General features: G+C 41.0%; 1 protein-coding gene across 4 annotated transcripts in view; it reads right to left on the reverse strand.

Annotated features, from left to right (window-relative positions):
- GLRA2 (glycine receptor alpha 2) overlaps positions 1-19390 on the reverse strand; it is a 171954-nt gene that overhangs the window by 36160 nt on the left and 116404 nt on the right. For all 4 annotated transcript variants that reach the window (XM_019417933.2, XM_019417932.2, XM_053891824.1 and 1 more), the window contains one exon: positions 756-905. In XM_019417933.2, the coding sequence (XP_019273478.1) occupies positions 756-905 (150 nt within the window). The remainder of the gene's footprint in view (positions 1-755; positions 906-19390) is intronic.

Raw genomic sequence — 19390 nt, forward strand, 5'->3', positions numbered from 1 at the left:
GGATTTAATTGGTATGGGGTGTGACCACGGTTTGGGATTTTTGAAAGACCCCCTCCCCTCCAGGCTATTCTCATGTCCCTCTACTACACCTCTACTGTACCAGCAACTTTGGGAACCACTAGAGCTAATGATTTTGAGCCATATATTTGAAACCGCAAACCTCTGGTTAAAGTGTAAAATTTGGGTTCATGCGTTAAAACTTAAGTCGAGACAACGAGGTCAGTTTGATTGGATTTATCAAGATGTGCCCAACATGGGTCGGGGCCTTATTTACATGAAACCAGAGCAATTGAAGAAAAAGTCAGTCAAGGCAGCTATGTCCCCAAAGTCACATACGCACAAATTATTAATATTTAAAACAACAGGATTTTAAAGCAATTTTGTCAAATTGAGCATCTCCAATTAGAGTTGCCAGATCAAACACAGGGCCCCCAGTGAAATCTTAAATGCAGATAAACAGTTTATTAATACAAGTATCTCTGATGTAGTATTTGGGGCATATATATACCAAATGCTATTTGTTTATCTAAAATTCAGGTTTAACTGCATGTCCTGTGTTTTTATTTGCTAAATGTGACAACCCTGCCCTCATTTTAAAGGACTCACCGGAGCAGTAATTCAGTAGAGTAGGGCAAATCAGGACAAAAATTAACCTTAGCTTCTTGCTCATTATGTATTCTATTTTCTGAATGACACTGCCTGGCTAACTACCTCAAGCTCTACCTGACTTTGTCTGCACCAAGGGTCAACTGTACCTTATTCTGCCTCTTCTGTCTTCTCCGGAGCCGCAGGAACTCCTTGTGTTGCCTGGAGACAAAGTTCACTGCTGCATATTCCAATAAGGCAGCGAACACAAACAGAAGGCACACCGCCATCCAGATGTCAATCGCTTTGACATAGGAGACCTGAAAGAGAGAGAGGAGGGGGGCCACCGTGAAAACTTGTGGGGAAATCAAGTTCCTAATGTTGTGAGAGGCAGAATACCTCATTTTCCTTCATCAAGGATTTTCTGTCCTTTCCTTAACAGAGTGCTTAAGGGGCGCCTGAGTGGCTCAAGTCCGACTTCAGCTCAGGTCATGATCTCACGGTTCGTGGGTTCAAGCCCCACGTCAGACTGTGCTGACAGCTCAGAGCCTGGAGCCTGCTTTGGATTCTATGTTTCCCTCTCTCTCTGCCCTTCCCCTACTTGCTTACTGTCTCTGTTTCTCTGTCTCTGTCTCTCTCTCTCTCAAAAATAAACATTAAAAAAAATTGTTTTAAAGAGAGTGCTTAAGCATTTTCCATTCCACTTTGCAGATTCTGGGCCAAGCAGTGAAAGTGACATGCCCCTGGCCCCAGGCCCTTGTTCCTTCGCTCTCAGTATAGCCCATCTGCTTCGGTCACCTCATCCCTGAGACCAGCTCTGAAGAGCACCACAAGAATTTGCTTAATGAAAAAAAAAGAAAAAACAAACTTTTGAAATTGCTTATTTCCTTCTATTTTTTTCTTAATATTTAAAAACTAGTATAATTAAGGTAATTCCAAAACCTTGATGAGAAGTAGGCTATGTATGGCTTTGGGCCCTTCAAAAACCAGTTTGTAATTTCCATCCCTCGATTGATCCTGACATGAAAGCACATTTCTAAATAGTTAAAACTGTCACAATTCAAGAATATTCGACCCAAATAAAATATCAGGGCTCTAGTCTTAGGACAGTATCTGGTTAAAAAGGAAACTTTAAAACACTTCATTGGTTGGTCGGGTGTTTAGTATATCTTAAAATTTGAGAAAGCAGGTTCTGAAAGCAAATAGTTTTTACTTGGAATGGAAAGTGCCCTTTATCTCACTTCCAATTATTTTTTAAAGATAACTAGATGGTGTTGTAACCTATTAGACCCCAGACTACAAAGTCTTATCAAACTGCTAGCTGAATGTGTACCATTGAATGTGTAGCTCTAGTTTTTAAATAGGGTTTCCAATTTTTTTGATACGGGCACTGAGTGTTTACCAGCCTGTATTGTCAGCATTTTCCCTGTATTAATTTTGTAGCCACTACAACAACTATATTACCCCCGTTTCCTTTTTTTTTTATGTTTACTTTTGAGAGAGTCACAGTGTGAGCTGGGGAAAGACAGAGAGAGAGGGAGACACAGAATCCAAAGCAGGCTCCATCCAGGCTCTGAGCTGTCAGCACAGAGCCCGACGCGGGGCTTGAACTCACAAGCAGTGAGTGAGATCATGACTTGAGCCGAAGTCGGACCTTAACCAACTGAGCCACCCAGGCACCCCTTACCCCCATTTTCTGATGAGGAAACTGGAATACAGAGAGGTTAAATTATTACCCACGGTCGCAAAGCGAATTAAAGGAAAGAACTAAGATTGGAATTGGAGGTACGCCTGGGTGGTTCAGTCAGTTAAGTGTCTGACTCTTGGTTTCCGCTCCGGTCATGATCTCATGGTTTCATGAGTTTGAGCCCTGCATCAGGCTCTGCACTGGCAATATGGAGCCTGTGTGGGATTCTCTCTCTCCCCCTCTCTCTGCCCCTCCCCCACTCCTGCAGTCTCTGTTTCTCTCAAAAGAAATAAACTTTAAAAAAAGAAAAAAGATTGGAATTGAATCCCAGTATGACTAGTGGATTTCCTTTCCACACACACACAAACACACTACTAGGATTATGCCAGTGCAGTTTGTATCTTACATTTCTCTTTGTCCTTTTTAGTGAGCATTTCTTACATCATTTAACTTTCTTCTTTTTTTTTACTTTTATTTTTTATTTTTAAAAATTTACATCCAAATTAGTTAGCATATAGTGAAACAATGATTTCAGGAGTAGATTCCTTAATGCCCCTTACCCATTTAGCCGATCCCCCCTCCCACACCCTCTCCAGTAACCCTCAGTTTGTTCTCCATATTTATGAGTCTCTTCTGTTTTGTCCTCTTCCCTGTTTTTATATTATTTTTGTTTCCCTTACCTTATGTTCATCTGTTTTGTCTCTTAAAGTCCTCATACGAGTGAAGTCCTATGATTTTTGTCTTTCTCTGACTGACTAATTTCACTTAGCGTAATACCCTCCAGTTCCATCCATGTAGTTGCAAATGGCAAGATTTCATTCTTTTTGATTGCCGAGGAATACTCCATATATATATATATATATATATATATATATATATATATATACCACATCTCTTTATCCATTCATCCATCAATGGACATTTGGGCTCTTTCCATACTTTGGCTATTGTTGATAGTTCATTTAACTTTCTTCTAAAGTGTGCTTGCATAATAGTTCATACCATGATTAATCATTCTGTATTATAGGACATATAGGTGATTTATAGTTCTATTTTTTTGCTATGGTAAATTTTGAGGCTATGAACATTCTTCTCCCAAAATATTTGGCTGTATCTCTGATTCTTTATCAGATCAATTTTTAAAGTGGGATTATGGAAGTAAATGATATGAAAATAGACTTCTAACTTAAAGTTAGTAGCAACACAGCCGATGTAAAAACAGAGGCTTTATAACTTTGTCAAATTGTTTAACCTCTTTCTGCCTCCTGTCCTCGTCGGTATAATAGGGACAATAATAGTTATCTCAGAGTTATGTGGATAAAATCACTTAATATATGCAAAGTGCTTAGAATAGTATCTGGCACAGAAGAAGTGCTATATAAATGTTTATAATTATCTGTCTACATAAAGGTGTGACTTTGTTAACGGAGCAATTTTGGAAGAGACAGAAAAATCAAGGAAAATAAAAATCACCCATAATTCTAATATATTCCAATTATTATTATAATTTTTTTGAGAGGGCATACATGTGCATGCTAGTGGGGGAGGGGCAGAGGGAGCAGGAGAAAGAGAATCCCAAGCAGGCTACACCCCAGTCTGACACTGGGCTCAGTCTCACAACTGTGAGATCATGACCTGAGCCAAAATCAAGAGTCTGACACTTAACCGACGGAGCCACCCAGGCGCCCCTCCAATGATGATTTTAAGGTTACCGCCTGCTTTACACTATTGGTCTCCGTCAACCTGAAATACTGGTCAGTCCCACATACAGTGTGACAAAATGGTCCAGCGCTTTGTCATCTCTAGTGATTTGAATCTATAACCCTTCCCACCTAGGATGCCTATTCCCATTCTTTCTGATTTACAGACTCCTCAGAATCCTTCAGGACTTGACTAAGATGCCGGCTTACCTGGGAAGCCTCCCCAACCTTCCTACTTTCTCCCATCTGGGTTAGGAGCCACTTTTCTTTGCTCTCTCATCATCCTCTATTGAGCCTGTCTGTTCCTTCTCACTCCATGAACTTCCGACCCCACCACTGGACCATAAACTTTTTTTTTGGACAGGCTCTGTGTATTATTAATCTTTGTATCACCAGCACAGGACCTGGCAAATAATGAGTAGGCATTAGATACATGGGATGGATGGAGAAATCAATGATTGAATGACAAAAGGAATGAAGAAATTATCTGGCCATCTTTCCATCTTTGTATTAAATTTCAGCAGTTTTGTGCTGTATAACATTACCCATAGTTGCATGTATTGGATATTTCTAGGAGTGGACCGTTAGTGCATTTTAATTCTCTCAGCACACTTAGCATGCCTGGAATGTTTCTTCCCTTAATAAGCAGTCATTTGTCTTGTATTTTCTCTTCTGGAGCAATCCTGTTCCCTTGTAATAATAGAACATTACCAATCACAGCATTCCCCAGTTATATATTATTCAGAAGGCCCGTAAATGTTTTAAGACCCAATAATGAGAGGAATTTGTCAGTGCCTGAGATATGTCCGTACCAAGAGCTAAGTCCAATAGAGCTGACCATCATTCCTCCCCTTCCTGGTGTTTATAGCATTTAGTAATTTGTAAACCTTTTTCCCGTCTCGTTCTGGCCACCAGCAGGCCAAGCACGTATTTGGCTTCTTTTATAGCTGCTCATAAATGAGTCCTTTCAGTCTCTTAATCATTTTGGTTAGCCTCTGAGTCTCCTCCAAATCATGAACATCTTTCCAACATTGAAGTGCCGGCATTAAATAAATGCATTATTCACACAGATTTAGAAGGTGTTGTGAGACATCTATTACATATGATGTGATGTCCCTCGGTGCTGACCTCTGAGGATTGAAATGCCTTTTTGTTGCTTTTACCCAGCTCTGATGTCAGATTCTCTCTCTTTGGCTGCTCATCTCTAGATGTTGTTAGCTCACATCTTCCCCTGTCACATTCTTTTTATGATTCTTGGGCTTACATGATTGCTTCCCGAGCTACTTTAGTACAATCTTGCAAAAAATAGTTTTCAAAGGTAATTAAGTTCTCAAAATGCTATTATGACTCACTGAGTTGGTATCTTTCCAAGCATATTTAATTCAGAAAAATAAACATTGAGGGCCTACTACGTGGAAGGCTCTGTTATAGGTGCTGGTGGGAGGTGGGGAAGAAGATCCAAGGATAATTAAGGTGTATATTGATACTTCCCAAATTACACTTTAGAGGACCCTGTTCACACTGCGCCAGGAAGCATCATTCCCATATGTCAGGGAACAGCAAATTATGGCCTATGGATCAAATCTGGCCCACCACATGCCAAGTTCTTATGAATTCCATTTCCTTTTCTTGGGACACCAGTAAGATAAGATTTGCCAGTCCAGTAGGATCCCCAGTGGAAAGTGGGCAGGAGTGATATATGCCACTTTGGGGCCTCTAGGAGACCCAGGGCCACCCATTCTACAGTGGAGCATAGTTTGAGAAATAAACTTTCATTGTATTGCGCCACAGAGATTTAAGGGTTTTGTTTTTCCAACACTCCCAAATCCATCTTTCAGTCCTGACCTCTCACCTCTCGTTCCTGTGCTAATTCTAAAATGCCTGCAGTTAGTGTTTGCAAAATCAAACTCATTAAATGCCCCTCCTTCCCTTTCATCTCATTCGAATCTTTCTTCCCACTGGCTTACAGAGTTTCACCATTGGTTCTTTCCTTGCCTTAATCTCTAGTATTCAATCTGTTGTAAAAGGTCACCATTTCTTTCTGCAAAGCACCCTTGGGTTTACCCTTTTCTCTCTGTTTTAAAGATGTCACTACAACCCTGGCCATCAACACTTAAACCTGGTTATTATAACTTGCTGACGGAGCCCCCCTCCCTGTATTCAGTTCTTCCCCATGGCACTTTATCCTTTTGCTTCTGCAAGATTAAATTTAAAACGCCAATTTCATTTTGCAACACATCTGCTTAAGAACTGCCGAGGCTGCCTATTACAGGCTCTAGTATCCAAGATCTTGCACAGCATGTGTCCACCCTAGTTAATCAATCTTATTCCACTCTTTCCTAACGTGAATCTTGTACTTTGTTTAAGCAATTCTGCTTACACCTGAGGGAGCCAAGTCCATTCCTACTGAGAATCCCAGTGGTTCATAAATGGGTGTGATTTTGCACCCCAGGGGGGCATGTGGCAATGTCTGGAGATATTTTGGGTTGTCACAACCAGGGGGAGGTGCTACTGGTGTCTCGAAGGTTGAGGTCAGAAATGCTGCTAGATGTCCTAGAATGTACAGGGTAACCCCCACAATGAAGAATTATCCAACACAAAATGTCGATTACTCTGAGGCTGATAAACTCTGCGATGGAGAAAGCAAAAACTCCCCAAACCCAGGTATTTATATCTAGTCCAGTGGTTCTCAACTGGGGGTGATGTTGTTCTGAGAAGACATTTGGCAATGTCCAAAGATGTTTTTCGTTCTCCCCACTGGAGAGTGCGGTTTTGCCACTGGCTTCTAGTGGACAGAGGCCCAGAAAACTGCTGTAAATGCCCAGCAATGCATAGGACCATCTCCATGGGGCACCTGGGTGGCTCAGTCGGTTAAGCATCTGACTCTTGATTTCTGCTCAGGTCATGATCTCACCGCGTGAGTTCGAGCCCCGTATCGGGCTTTGCGCTGACAGTTGAGAGCCTCCTTGGGATTCTCTGTCTCTCTCTGTCTCTCTCTGTCTCTCTCTCTCTTTCTGCCCCTCCCCCCTGCTCACACACCGTCCCTCTAAAAAGTAAATAAATAAACTTAAACCAAAGGCCATCCCCATAACCAAGAATTATGCAGCCCCCAATGTTAATAGTGTTAAGGTTGAGAACACCTAGTCTATATATTTCTCCCAGCATAGAAATTCTTCCTGCTATTCCTCTACTTGTTTATTTCCAGATAATTCCTCAAGGAGTAGCTCAAATTCCATCTCCAGGGTGATTCTTTTTCTGCCTATTGTAGTCAACAGTGGTCTTGCCCATCTTTAGAATTTTTGTTATACACTTAAGGTTAATAAGATCATACGGTTTAGTCTTTGCTTCATGTATGCATGTTTTATCCATCCAACTAAAGTATATGATACTGGAGGATAAAGACCCAGTAATGTCTTTTGTATCTACGCCACCCAGGACAAGCCTTTGAGCATGTAGTAAGTGCCCCATAGTTTCTGTTGATGGATGAGTTATCCAAGCTGTATATAAATTCAAATTCCTTTCACAATCCATGCTTTATATGAAGGATCAGCTACCAGAATAAAACAAGGACAACACAAACTGAAAAAAAATTAGCTTTGGTCTTTATAGGTGATGATATCCAGATTACTCTTTATTTGCACTAAGGGAAAGAAGAATATGTATTATTCTCATGACTTCACAATTTATGTAGTTGGCAAATCTATCTGGTGAAAAGATAGAGCCAGTCAAGTAGGTTAGGTTTTCATGGCACTAAGTAAACGTTTATCTGACATTTGAACACATCAGTTAGATGGTGGAGTTTACCTGATTGCTCACTTGTTTTGGCATCGCATTGACCTTTCTTTGATGTATTTTGCCTCAATGTTCTTTTCAACACTGTCTTGGAATTTTTTGAGTTAATTTTTTTATTATATCCTCAGATCAGTTTCAAAATGCAAAATCAAGCCATGAACTCATTTACTTTAGTCCCATACTTTGTTTTGTTCATTTTCAAAAACATCACCATATTCCCTGTCATGAGGCTGGTTGTTTAGGAGTTGGGCCATTTTCTACCCAGGGTTTAGCCTCAGCACAGAGGAGTGAATCATCATTGTATGAGGATTGCCTTGCTGTCCTTACAGCTTGGATGCCCTCTCCATCCTCTGTGGGCAAGTCACGCTCATCTGACAATTTGTCAACAAAAACATATCCACATTCTCAGCTTCTGGGCTGACCTCAGAAAGCTGTGACATTTCTCCAGCAGACAACCAAGGAGGGCTAGTTATGAACACATATGGAGGAAAGAAGCTCTCTACAGGAGAGAAAAGATGACTACGATCAGCCAAGTAGTATTTCTTTAATAGAAAAGAGACAAAATGGACTCCTAGAGCAATCTCAAAATACTAAGATATTTTTCTTTCTTTAAGTGGAATGGTCTCCCACAGCCACCTGCTTGAGTCGATGTTTATTCGCAAACTGTACATACAAACTGTTGCTAAACCAGAAAAGAAGCTTTTCTGCTCTGTACAGTACAGTTTCTTCTTATCTAATTTAGAAAGCAGATTTTTAATTAACCCTGGTTAATGCAGCTGTTGAAATGGAGGCTACCTGTTGGTCACAGTAGCCTGACTTGTGCTTTCATTACATGGAAGAGAAGCCTTTGGTAACGCCAATGAACTTGTCTTTTATTCAGTGCCGTGAAGTATACCACCACTCTCTCCATCCCCATTTTATGGGGGAGAAAATAATTTTATTAAATGCGTGTCCACATCTGATACAGCTAGTGATCAACAATAGTGGAAATGAGAATTTTGGCTTTGATATTCTGTCTTGACTCTTACCTATATTCAGTCATATAAAAATATCATCAGAAAAAATATAGGCATTCAAATTAATCCTAGTACCAAAGATTCATGGTGTTATACAATTTTATCTTTATAACTTCACTGCCAAGTTGCCATTTTTATGGCCCGATTAAAGAGCTCACCTCTGCCGTTGAATGCCAGGAAAATCAGATTTCCTTGGCAGAGAGGGATGGTGGCAGCATTGAGCACCTGGCCCATCCCAGCGTCACCACCCCACCCCATTTTCTCTCCATGTCTCATGCTCTTGTTGGGTTCTGGGTAAAATATGGAGTAAACTCTTGTGAATGTGCTGTTTGTAGAAACAGCCATTGGGTGGCAGTGCCTCCAAGCCTGGTATCCGCAGGAGGCAACTAGTTACAAATGGTACTCCTTAAATCACCAAATTTTCCTAAGGACAGGACCTGAACAACCTTCAGGGACCAGTTAGCGCGTTGGGTGGCACACAGGCCTAGAGAGCTGATATCGTGCCCAAAGGTGAGTCAGTTTCTCTCCCTTATGGTGCTCAGAGAAACAGTTCAAAGTAGCTGGCCAAAGCAGGCCAACTTCCTGCATAAGTTGTTGTGGATGGAGAGGCTGGGAGAAGGGTAGACATGGAAGCCCCAGAATATACAAGGAGTATTAGATGATATCCACTGTTAGAGGCACCAAAGGGACACCCTGCAGGAAGGCACCCCCGAGTCTCTCAGCCTTCTGCAAATGTAGGCATCTGGGGAGGATGCCAAGGTGAGGAGGGAGTGGCATCTGGAGGAAGGGGAGGAAGCCAGGGGAGGGGGTGTCGTCTTCCCTGTGCTTGCGTTTGCACTTGCCTCCTTACATTATCAGCTCAAGGGCAGAAATACTCATTTCTCCCAGAGTCAGTTTTCTGCAGCCGCACCCTCAGTGATGAAACAAGTGCAGTATATTCTCAAAGAAGGGCAGAAATGAGAAGGGAGTGGGAGTCAGGAGCAAATTGCCCAATAGTGTAAAAAACAACCCCAATGAAGAAAAGAGCCAATTGGATTATCTCAGTATAAGAAAGACAAGCACCAGCTTTTGGGGGGATAATGAGATGATCCTCCACTTAACAGATATTTGTGTGGTCACTGTGGGGGGTGGGGTAGGGAGAGAGAGAGAGATTGGGGGAGAATATGAAGATGGAAAAGAAAGAAAGAAAAGAAACAGCCAGGCCAATTCAGGATTTGAATTCTTGCTGAACAGCCAATGAACTTGGGGGAATTACTTAACCTTTTAAAACCTCAGTTTCCTTGGGGCGCCTGGGTGGCTCAGTTGGTTGAGTGTCCGACTTTGGCTCAGGTCATGATCTCACGGGTCATGGACTCGGGCCCCGCATCGGGCCCTGTGCTGACAGCTCAGAGCCTGGAGCCTGCTTCGGATTCTGTGTCTACTTCTCTTTTTGCTGCTCCCCCACTCGTTTGCACGCTGTCTCTCTCGTTCTCTCACTCAAAGATATTTAAAAATTTTTTTAAATAAAAAACGAAAGACCTTAGTTTCCTCCTATTGAAGTAAGGGCTCAAGGATTCCACTGTCATGGGATCACTGAAGGATTGAATGAGACACTTTATGTAAATCTTAACGCTCATTTGGCAGATTGCAGACCCTCAGTCACATTGGTTTGCCAGGGATGAGCTCCTGAAGACATCATGTAATTCAAAACTTGCATAATTCAAGGCAATTTTCCCTGGAGGAATGAATGTAAAGGAGAATTTGTTGTATTTCATGTTCCGTGCGTGCGTGAAGACTTCATTAGTATTTTTACATGGCCCTATTTCAAATTCACATCAGCTAAGTTCACATGAAACGGAACGTCATTGCAGCGAGCACAACGGATGTGTCGTGACGGAGGTCAAGAGAGCTGATAGATGCTGTTACAAACAACAAACCCCTGCCACCATCAACAAAGAGCTTGCAACACCAGGACTCCAGGAGTTCCCTCAACTCTAAATATAAGAAAACTTGAGTTTACTCATCAACTGCCGGGATCACGCAGCGGAAGTGTGCTTGGACTGCGCCTCACCTCCACCTGGCTTGACTCCACGCTCACTGACCCCTGTGGGAGCCTCCCTCTCTGGGGAGTGAATCAGGAGAATTACTCCCGGATGATGATTTCACCGGATGACAACATCTGATGTGGAAGAGAGCTGAAAAAGTGCCCACAGTGGGCCGGGCGAGTAAGAAATGGCAGCACAGTCACGCCCGCAGCCGCAGAGATACTATGAAAATAAATGTTTAAAGATGAAAGCTAACCACCCTGGTTGTGATTTGCTTTCTCAGTCAGCAGTTAGTGCTGTTTCCACTTCTTTATTTATTCCCTTACCCACCCCACCCAGCTTCAAATTTCATACTTGTGAGCAAGGAAGGAGAAGGAGGAGCAGTTAAATAAAACAGTCCTTGGGGCACCTGTGTGGCTCAGTCGGGTAACTGTCTGACTCTTGGTTTCTGCTCATGATCTTGCGGTTCATGAGTTCGAGCCCCACATCAGGCTCTGTGCCAACAGATTCTCTCTCTCTCTCTCCCTCTCCCTCCACCACAAAATAAAAATTTAAAACAAAGAAAACCCTGTCCATTCTTGTCCTTTGGACTAAGGCTGAGTGAAAGGCCTTGAGATGATGGCTGTGATTTATAGTGATGATAAAGATTTTCTCCTGCTTTCTGTCTTGTTTCCCAGGGAGGAGGCTTGATGGGGGAAGGAGTATGGAAAAGCTGAGGCATCCCTACCTCCTAGACTGGACTTGGTGGCTTATGATTTCCAAGTTGGCAGTGCTCCCTAGAGTAGGATGAGGAGGTCAGATTAGAAAGGCAGCATTGGCGAAAATTCTCAGGCTGACCATTTATGAAACTTAGAACCTTGGAGTGAGTGGATAGGCCGGCGCTGAATGTGTGCAGGCTTTTTCACCCTCCCACCGCAATCATGATGGTATACCCCTGACTGAGGCCAACTTCTGAGATGATCTGTAAGTAAGATAGCTGGGGAATGGGTGATTCTGGGCTACAAAATGGTGGCGGTCTGAGGGGCCCGGTTCAACCTGCTATTATAGAGAAGCCTAGAATCTTTTCATGACTTCAGGGTACAAAGAGACTTCTCCCTGTGCTGGGCTTGCCCACTTAAATCCTTTGAGCACTGGGATGCTACATCCTGGGAATAAGAACAAGTGTCCTTTTGCTGGAGGGACAAAAAACTGTTTCACAGGTGAGGACATAGTGTGAGATGATAACTGAATGGCAGAGTCGGTGCTAGGTGAGAAGTTCACCACCCAACTCCTGACTTCTGGCCTGGTTTAGCGTTGGCTTTGTACTTGAATGTGAGCTCACAGTGGAGGCAGCAGGCCAGTGAGGATGTCTCCATGATAGAACCTTGACAGAAACCTTCCCTTCTTGGCTTGAGACTCTGGGCACATGAGTGTCTTGTGCGTGCTCATCTAAAGCTCCTGAAGCCAATCAGCTACCTAGTGTTCCATGCCATTCGATGTAAAACTGAAATGGAAAAATTCCAGGCCCCCGTCAACTTCCAGCTTACATGTGGGGAGGAGAAAACAAGAAAAGGAGCTCCAGGTCAAGGAGAGGTTGAGAATTAACTATACAAAAGCTACTGGCTGGGCTAGTGATCTCACTTTTTGTTTCTGTAAATTACCAAAGAGCTGGCCTCCACTGTATCTATTTCCTGTAGCTTCGCAGCATTTCGATGCAAGTCAGCTCCATGCCTTTCTCCTCACCACAAAAGCCAGAAGCACAAATCACCGCTAATAATTAGATACTTACTTGCAATAGATACTAGCCTGCAGGAGTCTGTTGGTAATTAAAAAGAAATCCTACAGCCTCTTGAATAAAATGACAAAAATAGATATGCAAGCTCTTTGAAGAAATAAAAGTCCCTGCCATCAGGGAGCATTATTATTATATTTCAATATGGAAATGTACAGACTAGTAAAAACAATAAATTGTAAATGTGAAAAGATTTTGGTAGAACTCATTGAGCACACCAGTTTGTAATATATCAGTTGTATATATCTGCTTCAGAGAGTTATGATCAATCTCAGTCCCTTGGTGGAAATCAATCCTGTAGGATTATATATAAAAAAAAGAGGAGGCAGCGGGGCTGTGATGGAGAGAGCAGTGAGAAGCTGCCGGGTATGTGCGTTTTGGCTTTGCCACTTTCTGGCTTTGACCATATCATTTCACCTTCCTGGGCCTCAGATTCCTTCTTGGAAATAGAAAAGGCTTAGAGGATCATCTTTACAGTTTCTGCTATTCTATAATTCTGTGGCCCACGGGAAAGAGAAAGTGAGGAGAGAGAAAACCAAGTCAATAGGAGGATGGGTTTCCAGTCTCAAGGTACCGACCCTCTGCTCTGCTCTTACCACCTTCAGTGTCATCCAATCATGCATATTCGTTGAGCTCTTTTGTGCCATGCAGAACTTGCCTAAAATGGTGAATCCCTTGCTTAGAAACAGATTGCGGTGATGGACAATATTTACATGTGTAAGACGTGTGGAGCAGATGCACTGAATTCACCTCCAAATTCAGTGGGAACGTCTCCTGTAAATTGTCAGCAACTTACCTCAAGCCCCTGAACCTCTGTGCTTTTCTGCCTGAGAGATTTTTCTGGCCCTTAAATAACTTCTACTTGCATACAAGGAAGCGTAGAACATTCCTCAGGGGTAGCCCTCAACCACGGAGGAATGGGTGTTGAGTTGGTAGATGAAGACCCCAGATTTCCCATTATTGGTGGGACAAGTCCAGTGAAAACTCTGTGTGGTTTTTCAGAGGAGCCCCACCAGGGCTGAACCCCCGTTGCTCTCCATGGGTAACCAACTCAGTAATATGCTTTATTGTCTTTTCTCCTTTCCTTGTTTATGCTCCCTACTCCTCACTTGTCCTTCCTGAGACCACCTCCCAAATGAACTCTCTGCATCCAAATACTTGTTACAAGGTCCACAGTTTACTGAAACAAATGGCCCCAACCTAAAATTAGATCAGGGAAACCTGGCACAAATACGATGCCTGCCATATCAGGCACCATTTAGAACCAGGATGGCAAATGAACCACACCTCCTCCTGAAAATTCCTTTCTTATTGACAAAAGCCCAATATCTAGCTGGTTTTCTCATCATCAATAAGAGTGGGGTGTCAGCGTGGTTCAAAAACCAATCTGGAGAGTATCAAATCAATTTTGGATCTATATTACCCATATCATTTAACACCTATCACTTCCCTTTTCGTTCTACACAGCTAGTTTTGAACTGATCAAATCAGAATTGTGTATCTATAACAGAAACTAATATTTTCTACCTAATAACATGCAAGAGTTATTTGGCATATACCAACGCTCTTGGGGTTAGGGAAATCATGAGAGCACCTTATTTGTAGAAACAGTCTGTTCCATGCTAGGTATGATGTTTGTTAGGGAGACTGAGTCACAGCTATATTTTGAGCCTATAAGGATGTGCATATTATAAAGGTACAGATTACTCCTGTTGACAGGACATCAATTTTAAAATGCTAACATTACGGTAAAAAAAAAACAGTGGAGACTTAGTTTTAATAGTGTGTAGGCATCCTTCTAAAATGATTCTTGCCTCCTGGTATTATAACGCTTCCTCTTGACTATGGGCTGGACCTAGAAACTTGCTTCTAACAAATATGGCAAAAGTGATGGGATGTCACTTTCACAATTAGGTTATAAAAGACTTCCATGTTGCTTGAACTTTCTTTCTTGCTGGCATGCTCTCTCTGGCTCTTTTCATGTGCTTGCCTTGGTGGAGAGGGCTCCCTGGCAAGGAACTGAAGGTGGCAGTCAGCCAACAGTCAGTGAGGAACTGAGGCCTCTGTCCAACAGCCTAGGAGGAACTGACTCCTGCCACCAACCACGTGAGTTGTCTTGGAATTGGATCCTTCTCTAGTTGGGCCTTCATGTGAGACTGCAGTCCTAGTTGACACCTTGATTTTAGCCTCCTGAGAGACCCTGAAACAGATGTCCCAGCTAAGTTTTGCCTGGATTCCTGATCCATAGAAAGTAAAGATTAAAATGTTGTTGTTTAAGCTGCTAAGTGTGGAGGGTAGGGGGAGTAATCTGTTACGTAGTGGTAGTTACCTAATACATGGTGTCTTTAGGAAAGAGCAGGAAGGAAAAGAGAGAAGGAAAGGGAGAGAGATAAGTTATTTACTCTGGGCCTCACAAAGGCAGAATTTGGTAAGATTTTATTGTTTAGTTTTGGACTTTTTAAAGAGGAAAGTTTAGTTAAAAATAATACCCAGGGTATCTGGAAGGATATAATTAATCAGTGTAAGAGAACAAGAAGTGAATACATTCATTTTAAATCTATTCATTCAAGTAGGCTCCCTGCTTGAACATATATAAAATAGCTATTCAGAATCAGTTTGCCTTTGCTGAAGTCCAGGGGTCAGCAGACTACTGCCCATGGGTTAAATCTGTTCTGCTGTTTTCCTTTGTAAATAAAGTTTAATTAGAATGCAGCCATATCCATTCATTTGCATACTGTGTGTGGGTCTCGAGTTACTACTTATAATGGTAGAGTTGAGTGGTTGCAACAGCTCTTATAGCTCAGAATGTCCAATATATTTACTATCTAGCCCTTAACAGAAAAGAATTTTGTCATGAATTCCTGATCTAATCATATATTGTAATTCAAGCTAAACACTATCCAGGGTAGTCTGAGTTAATAAATGTTCTCTGTGTCTTGATCAACATAGAAAGCACAACTAGATAATTCATACTCAAACATTCCATGTTAAGGGTTGTTGTTTTTTTTTTTTCTGGGATCACTTCAATTCTCATCTCAACTTCTTGTTGGTATTGTGTATACAGATATAGGGTCCCAAAATGAGCTGCACATTTTTGGCAGTCAGTCAACAAATCTTTCTAAACTGTTCAGTAGATGATGGCCATGCATTCTATCAGTGCTTTGTTGGCATGGTGGTAAAACCCATTTGCGCCAGTGTTTGACTTTGAGGGTCTAAATCAGGCCTTGCATCTTTCTACCTGTATACTTTGCATAAGGTACTTAATCACTCTGTGCCTCAGATATCTCAGCTGAAAAATGGAGACAAGAATGAAGCTGATCTCTTAGGTTTGCTATAACAATTGAGATATACATGAAATAAGGGAGTAGTGCTTACACTGGGGCCTGGTACTTTGTAAACGCTCAAACATGTTAACTCTGATCATCACGGTAGAGCTGACCTCTTGTACTCCCATCCTGCCATCAGAGTCAACGCCTTGAGTACTGCAAATTAGTTAGATTAATTAATAGTTTCATCCAATTTAGGATCTTCATTAAAATTAAATGTGGGAGTCCGTCTCGTGTGACTTCTTCCCGGATGGAAGTACTTGTGAGATTTTGGTCAACAGCTGGATCTTGAAATCCATGTGAGTGGCTAATTTTCCTGCCACTATTCTTGTTTTAGAATTACCCTTTGGCCTGAAATGGCTCAGTTTTACCTTTAAATCCCCAACTGTTTATTTTTAGAAAACCAGGCAAAATTATTCTCGTGGAATTTAGATAAACAGGATGCAAACTGTATACTTGCTCAAATGCTCTTTAGAGATTCATTGATGCTCCTATAATTCATAATTGAATTTGATCTTTTCCATAAGCTTTTGTTGAGCTTCTTCCAATATTATGACTCATGGTAATATTGCAGGCATTTCAGAGCAATATTATGAAAGTACTAAATTCATGTAATTTTGCCCAGTTTTCTCTAATATTCTGAAGCATATTATCACCATGAACAATTATTATTATGTATTTAAATAGCATACATTGATCTTTCAAAAATACTTCAATATATAATTTATTCTATCTCCTCCTACCATAGTTGTACAGATACTGAGGTCAGAGAACTTGAGAGATCTCCCTGATATCAAAGAGCCAGTCAAGAGCAAAGCCAGGCCTGGAGCATGATTCTTGGTCCAGTCTTATTTCCACTGTGACATCACATACTCATCCTAGTTTTAACACTTGGAATATTTTTATTGTACTCTAAGTCTTTCTAACACTTAATTGAAATATTTGATTAATCAGAATGCTTCCTACAATACCCTTTTCCAGGGGATTTATGCCTATATGGAAAGGGTTTGGCCCAAATGGTGTCTTAGACTCTTCCTTATTCTTTTGTCTTTGCTCACTGATAACAAACAGATTTTTGTGTTATTCACTGTTCAGATATTCGTACCATGCCCCAGTCGTGTGGATAGTCAGGGACTAACTGTACTACCCCTCCCCCAATTTGAGGATTTATCAAGTTCAATATTTGCCTTGCTTGTCCTTACTAATTCTCCAGTGGTGACTGAGGTTATTTAGAGTAATTTGCCAAGATTAGATGACAGAACACCAATCATAGAATTTTAGAGCTGAGACAACTTTCTAGATGAGCTCACTGAATTCCCTCATTTTTCAGATGAGAAGAGGAAATGAAAAGGGCAAGATTGTGTATGGCTGCCTGCTTTAAACTATGCTGATTCCATGCATTCTGAAAGCATAATTATGCATGGATGTGGAGGTGTCATTCAGAAGAGATAAACAGCAACTAACTCAAGATGTACTTGGATTAGCAGGCTCCCATTTGGGGATGAACATATGTCCTGAAAAACTAAGTTATAGAGTCAATTACAACTCATTGCCGATTACTTTAATAAAATCAGTACTTAACTGAGACTGGCCTAATTGGCTGGAATTTACATTGCAGAAAGGAAAAAAGGACTGAGGAGGTTTCAGAATGTTGGAACTAGATCAGTCATATGAGATTAGTGACTTCATCAAGGCTGACTAAAGAATACGAATAGAAAATGCCGGTGATGAACACTGGCCACTGTGCCATTTTTTCTGATGTAGTTGGGCTGATAGCGTGCTACTGACCACATCTGTGTACCAATAGTGGAGGCTGCTAATGTCTGATTGGGAATCATAGGACTTGTTTAGAGTGTTACCTACTTGCCAGACACCTTCAGTCTATCCTTAATATTTTCTTCCCAGTATCTCGCTCCCTCTCCCTAGTCATCTTCTCTAAGAGAATTCTAACGGGAAAGCTATGGAGATACTCATCCGTTCATTCAACAAATGATCCTGAGGATCTTCTAGGAACCAAGGGCTGTCAGGTCTTGAGGATATAACAGTGTACAACACACGCTCCCTGTTTTTGAGGACCTTAGATGTGTTGATGAGTAAATAAGCGGTTATGATACAGGGTAAGAATTGTGAAAATAGCTAGAAGTATAGGTGCTAGATGAACAGAAAAGTAAGAAGCCCATCTGGGCTTAGGGTGTGCATGGTTTGAAAACCCATGTCAGAGGAAATGTCTGGTGAGTCGAAGCAAGCACGAATGGAAGACCTAATAACATAATGAGGAAGATCTGACGTTTTCTGAACTCTCTAAATAAAGAATATGCCTTCTTTCCCATAGAATGTTCACAAAAATCCGTCATGTACTAGACTGCAAAGACAATCTTGACAAATCTCAGAAATTCAAATAGTACAGCAAGCATTTTTTCATAATATGGCAAAACTAGAAATAAGCAACAAAAACAAGAACAATGAAATCCAGAAAATAAGAAGACCTTTCTTTTTGGGGTAAAATGTATTTCTCTTAATCCTTAAACCATGGAGGAAATATAAATTGAAACTGCATAGTGTCTAGAAAATAATAAGAAAATATGTATTGTAATTTATAAGGCTTATCTAGGGCAGTACTCAGAATGATATTTATGTTTAATATTGTATCAGTAAACAAAATAGACTAAAGGAAAGTAGAAGGAAGTAATTACAAGTTGTCTTTGATAAGCAGGAATTAATGAGGAAAAGGAAATTATTTGAAAAATAATTACAATGAAAAACCAGCTTTTTAAATACTAAAACAAGATAAACTGCTTGCTAGACCAATCAAGAAAGAGAAAATAGAATTTCTTATTTTATTTGGTTATAACAGCAAAAAAACTGAAAAAGAAAATTAAGACCACTAAGAGACTACTTTATTCAACTTAAACATATTTTGAAACCTGGATGAAATGGGTGATTAGTAGAAAAATATGATTTACTGAAACTGATTCCAGAAGAAATATTTTAAAAATCTAAGTAGACCTGGGGCACCTGGGTGGCTCAGTTGGTTAAGTGATTGACTCTTGATTTCAGCTCAGGTCCTGATCTCACGATTGTGAGATCAAGCCCCGCATCAAGCTCTGTGCTGCGCATGGAAACTGCTTAAGATTCTCTCTCCCTCTGCCCCTCACCACCCCCCGCCTGTCTAAAAAATAAAATAAAAATAAAAATCTAAGTAGACCATTTTCCTAGAAGAAATAGAGACATTTGTTCAAGGGCTCCCTTTTTTCAGCATATAGATAACATGATTTCTCTCCTTACATAAATTAATATGAAGTACTTAGCAATAGATTTTCTTATAGCAACTTAACAGTGCATTCTTTAATAAATCCCATTTGGTTATAACTTATTTTTTAATGCCTTGCTGAATTGTTTGCCCATGGACTTATTACATCCATTTTTCTAAGTAAGTCTTGTCTATAGTTGTTGTGTGTGTGTGTGTGTGTGTGTGTGTGTGTGTGTGGA

The sequence above is a fragment of the Panthera pardus genome, unplaced genomic scaffold (assembly GCF_024362965.1).
Source record: "Panthera pardus isolate Hobbes unplaced genomic scaffold, ASM2436296v1 HiC_scaffold_27, whole genome shotgun sequence".
Classification (NCBI taxonomy): domain Eukaryota; kingdom Metazoa; phylum Chordata; class Mammalia; order Carnivora; family Felidae; genus Panthera; species Panthera pardus.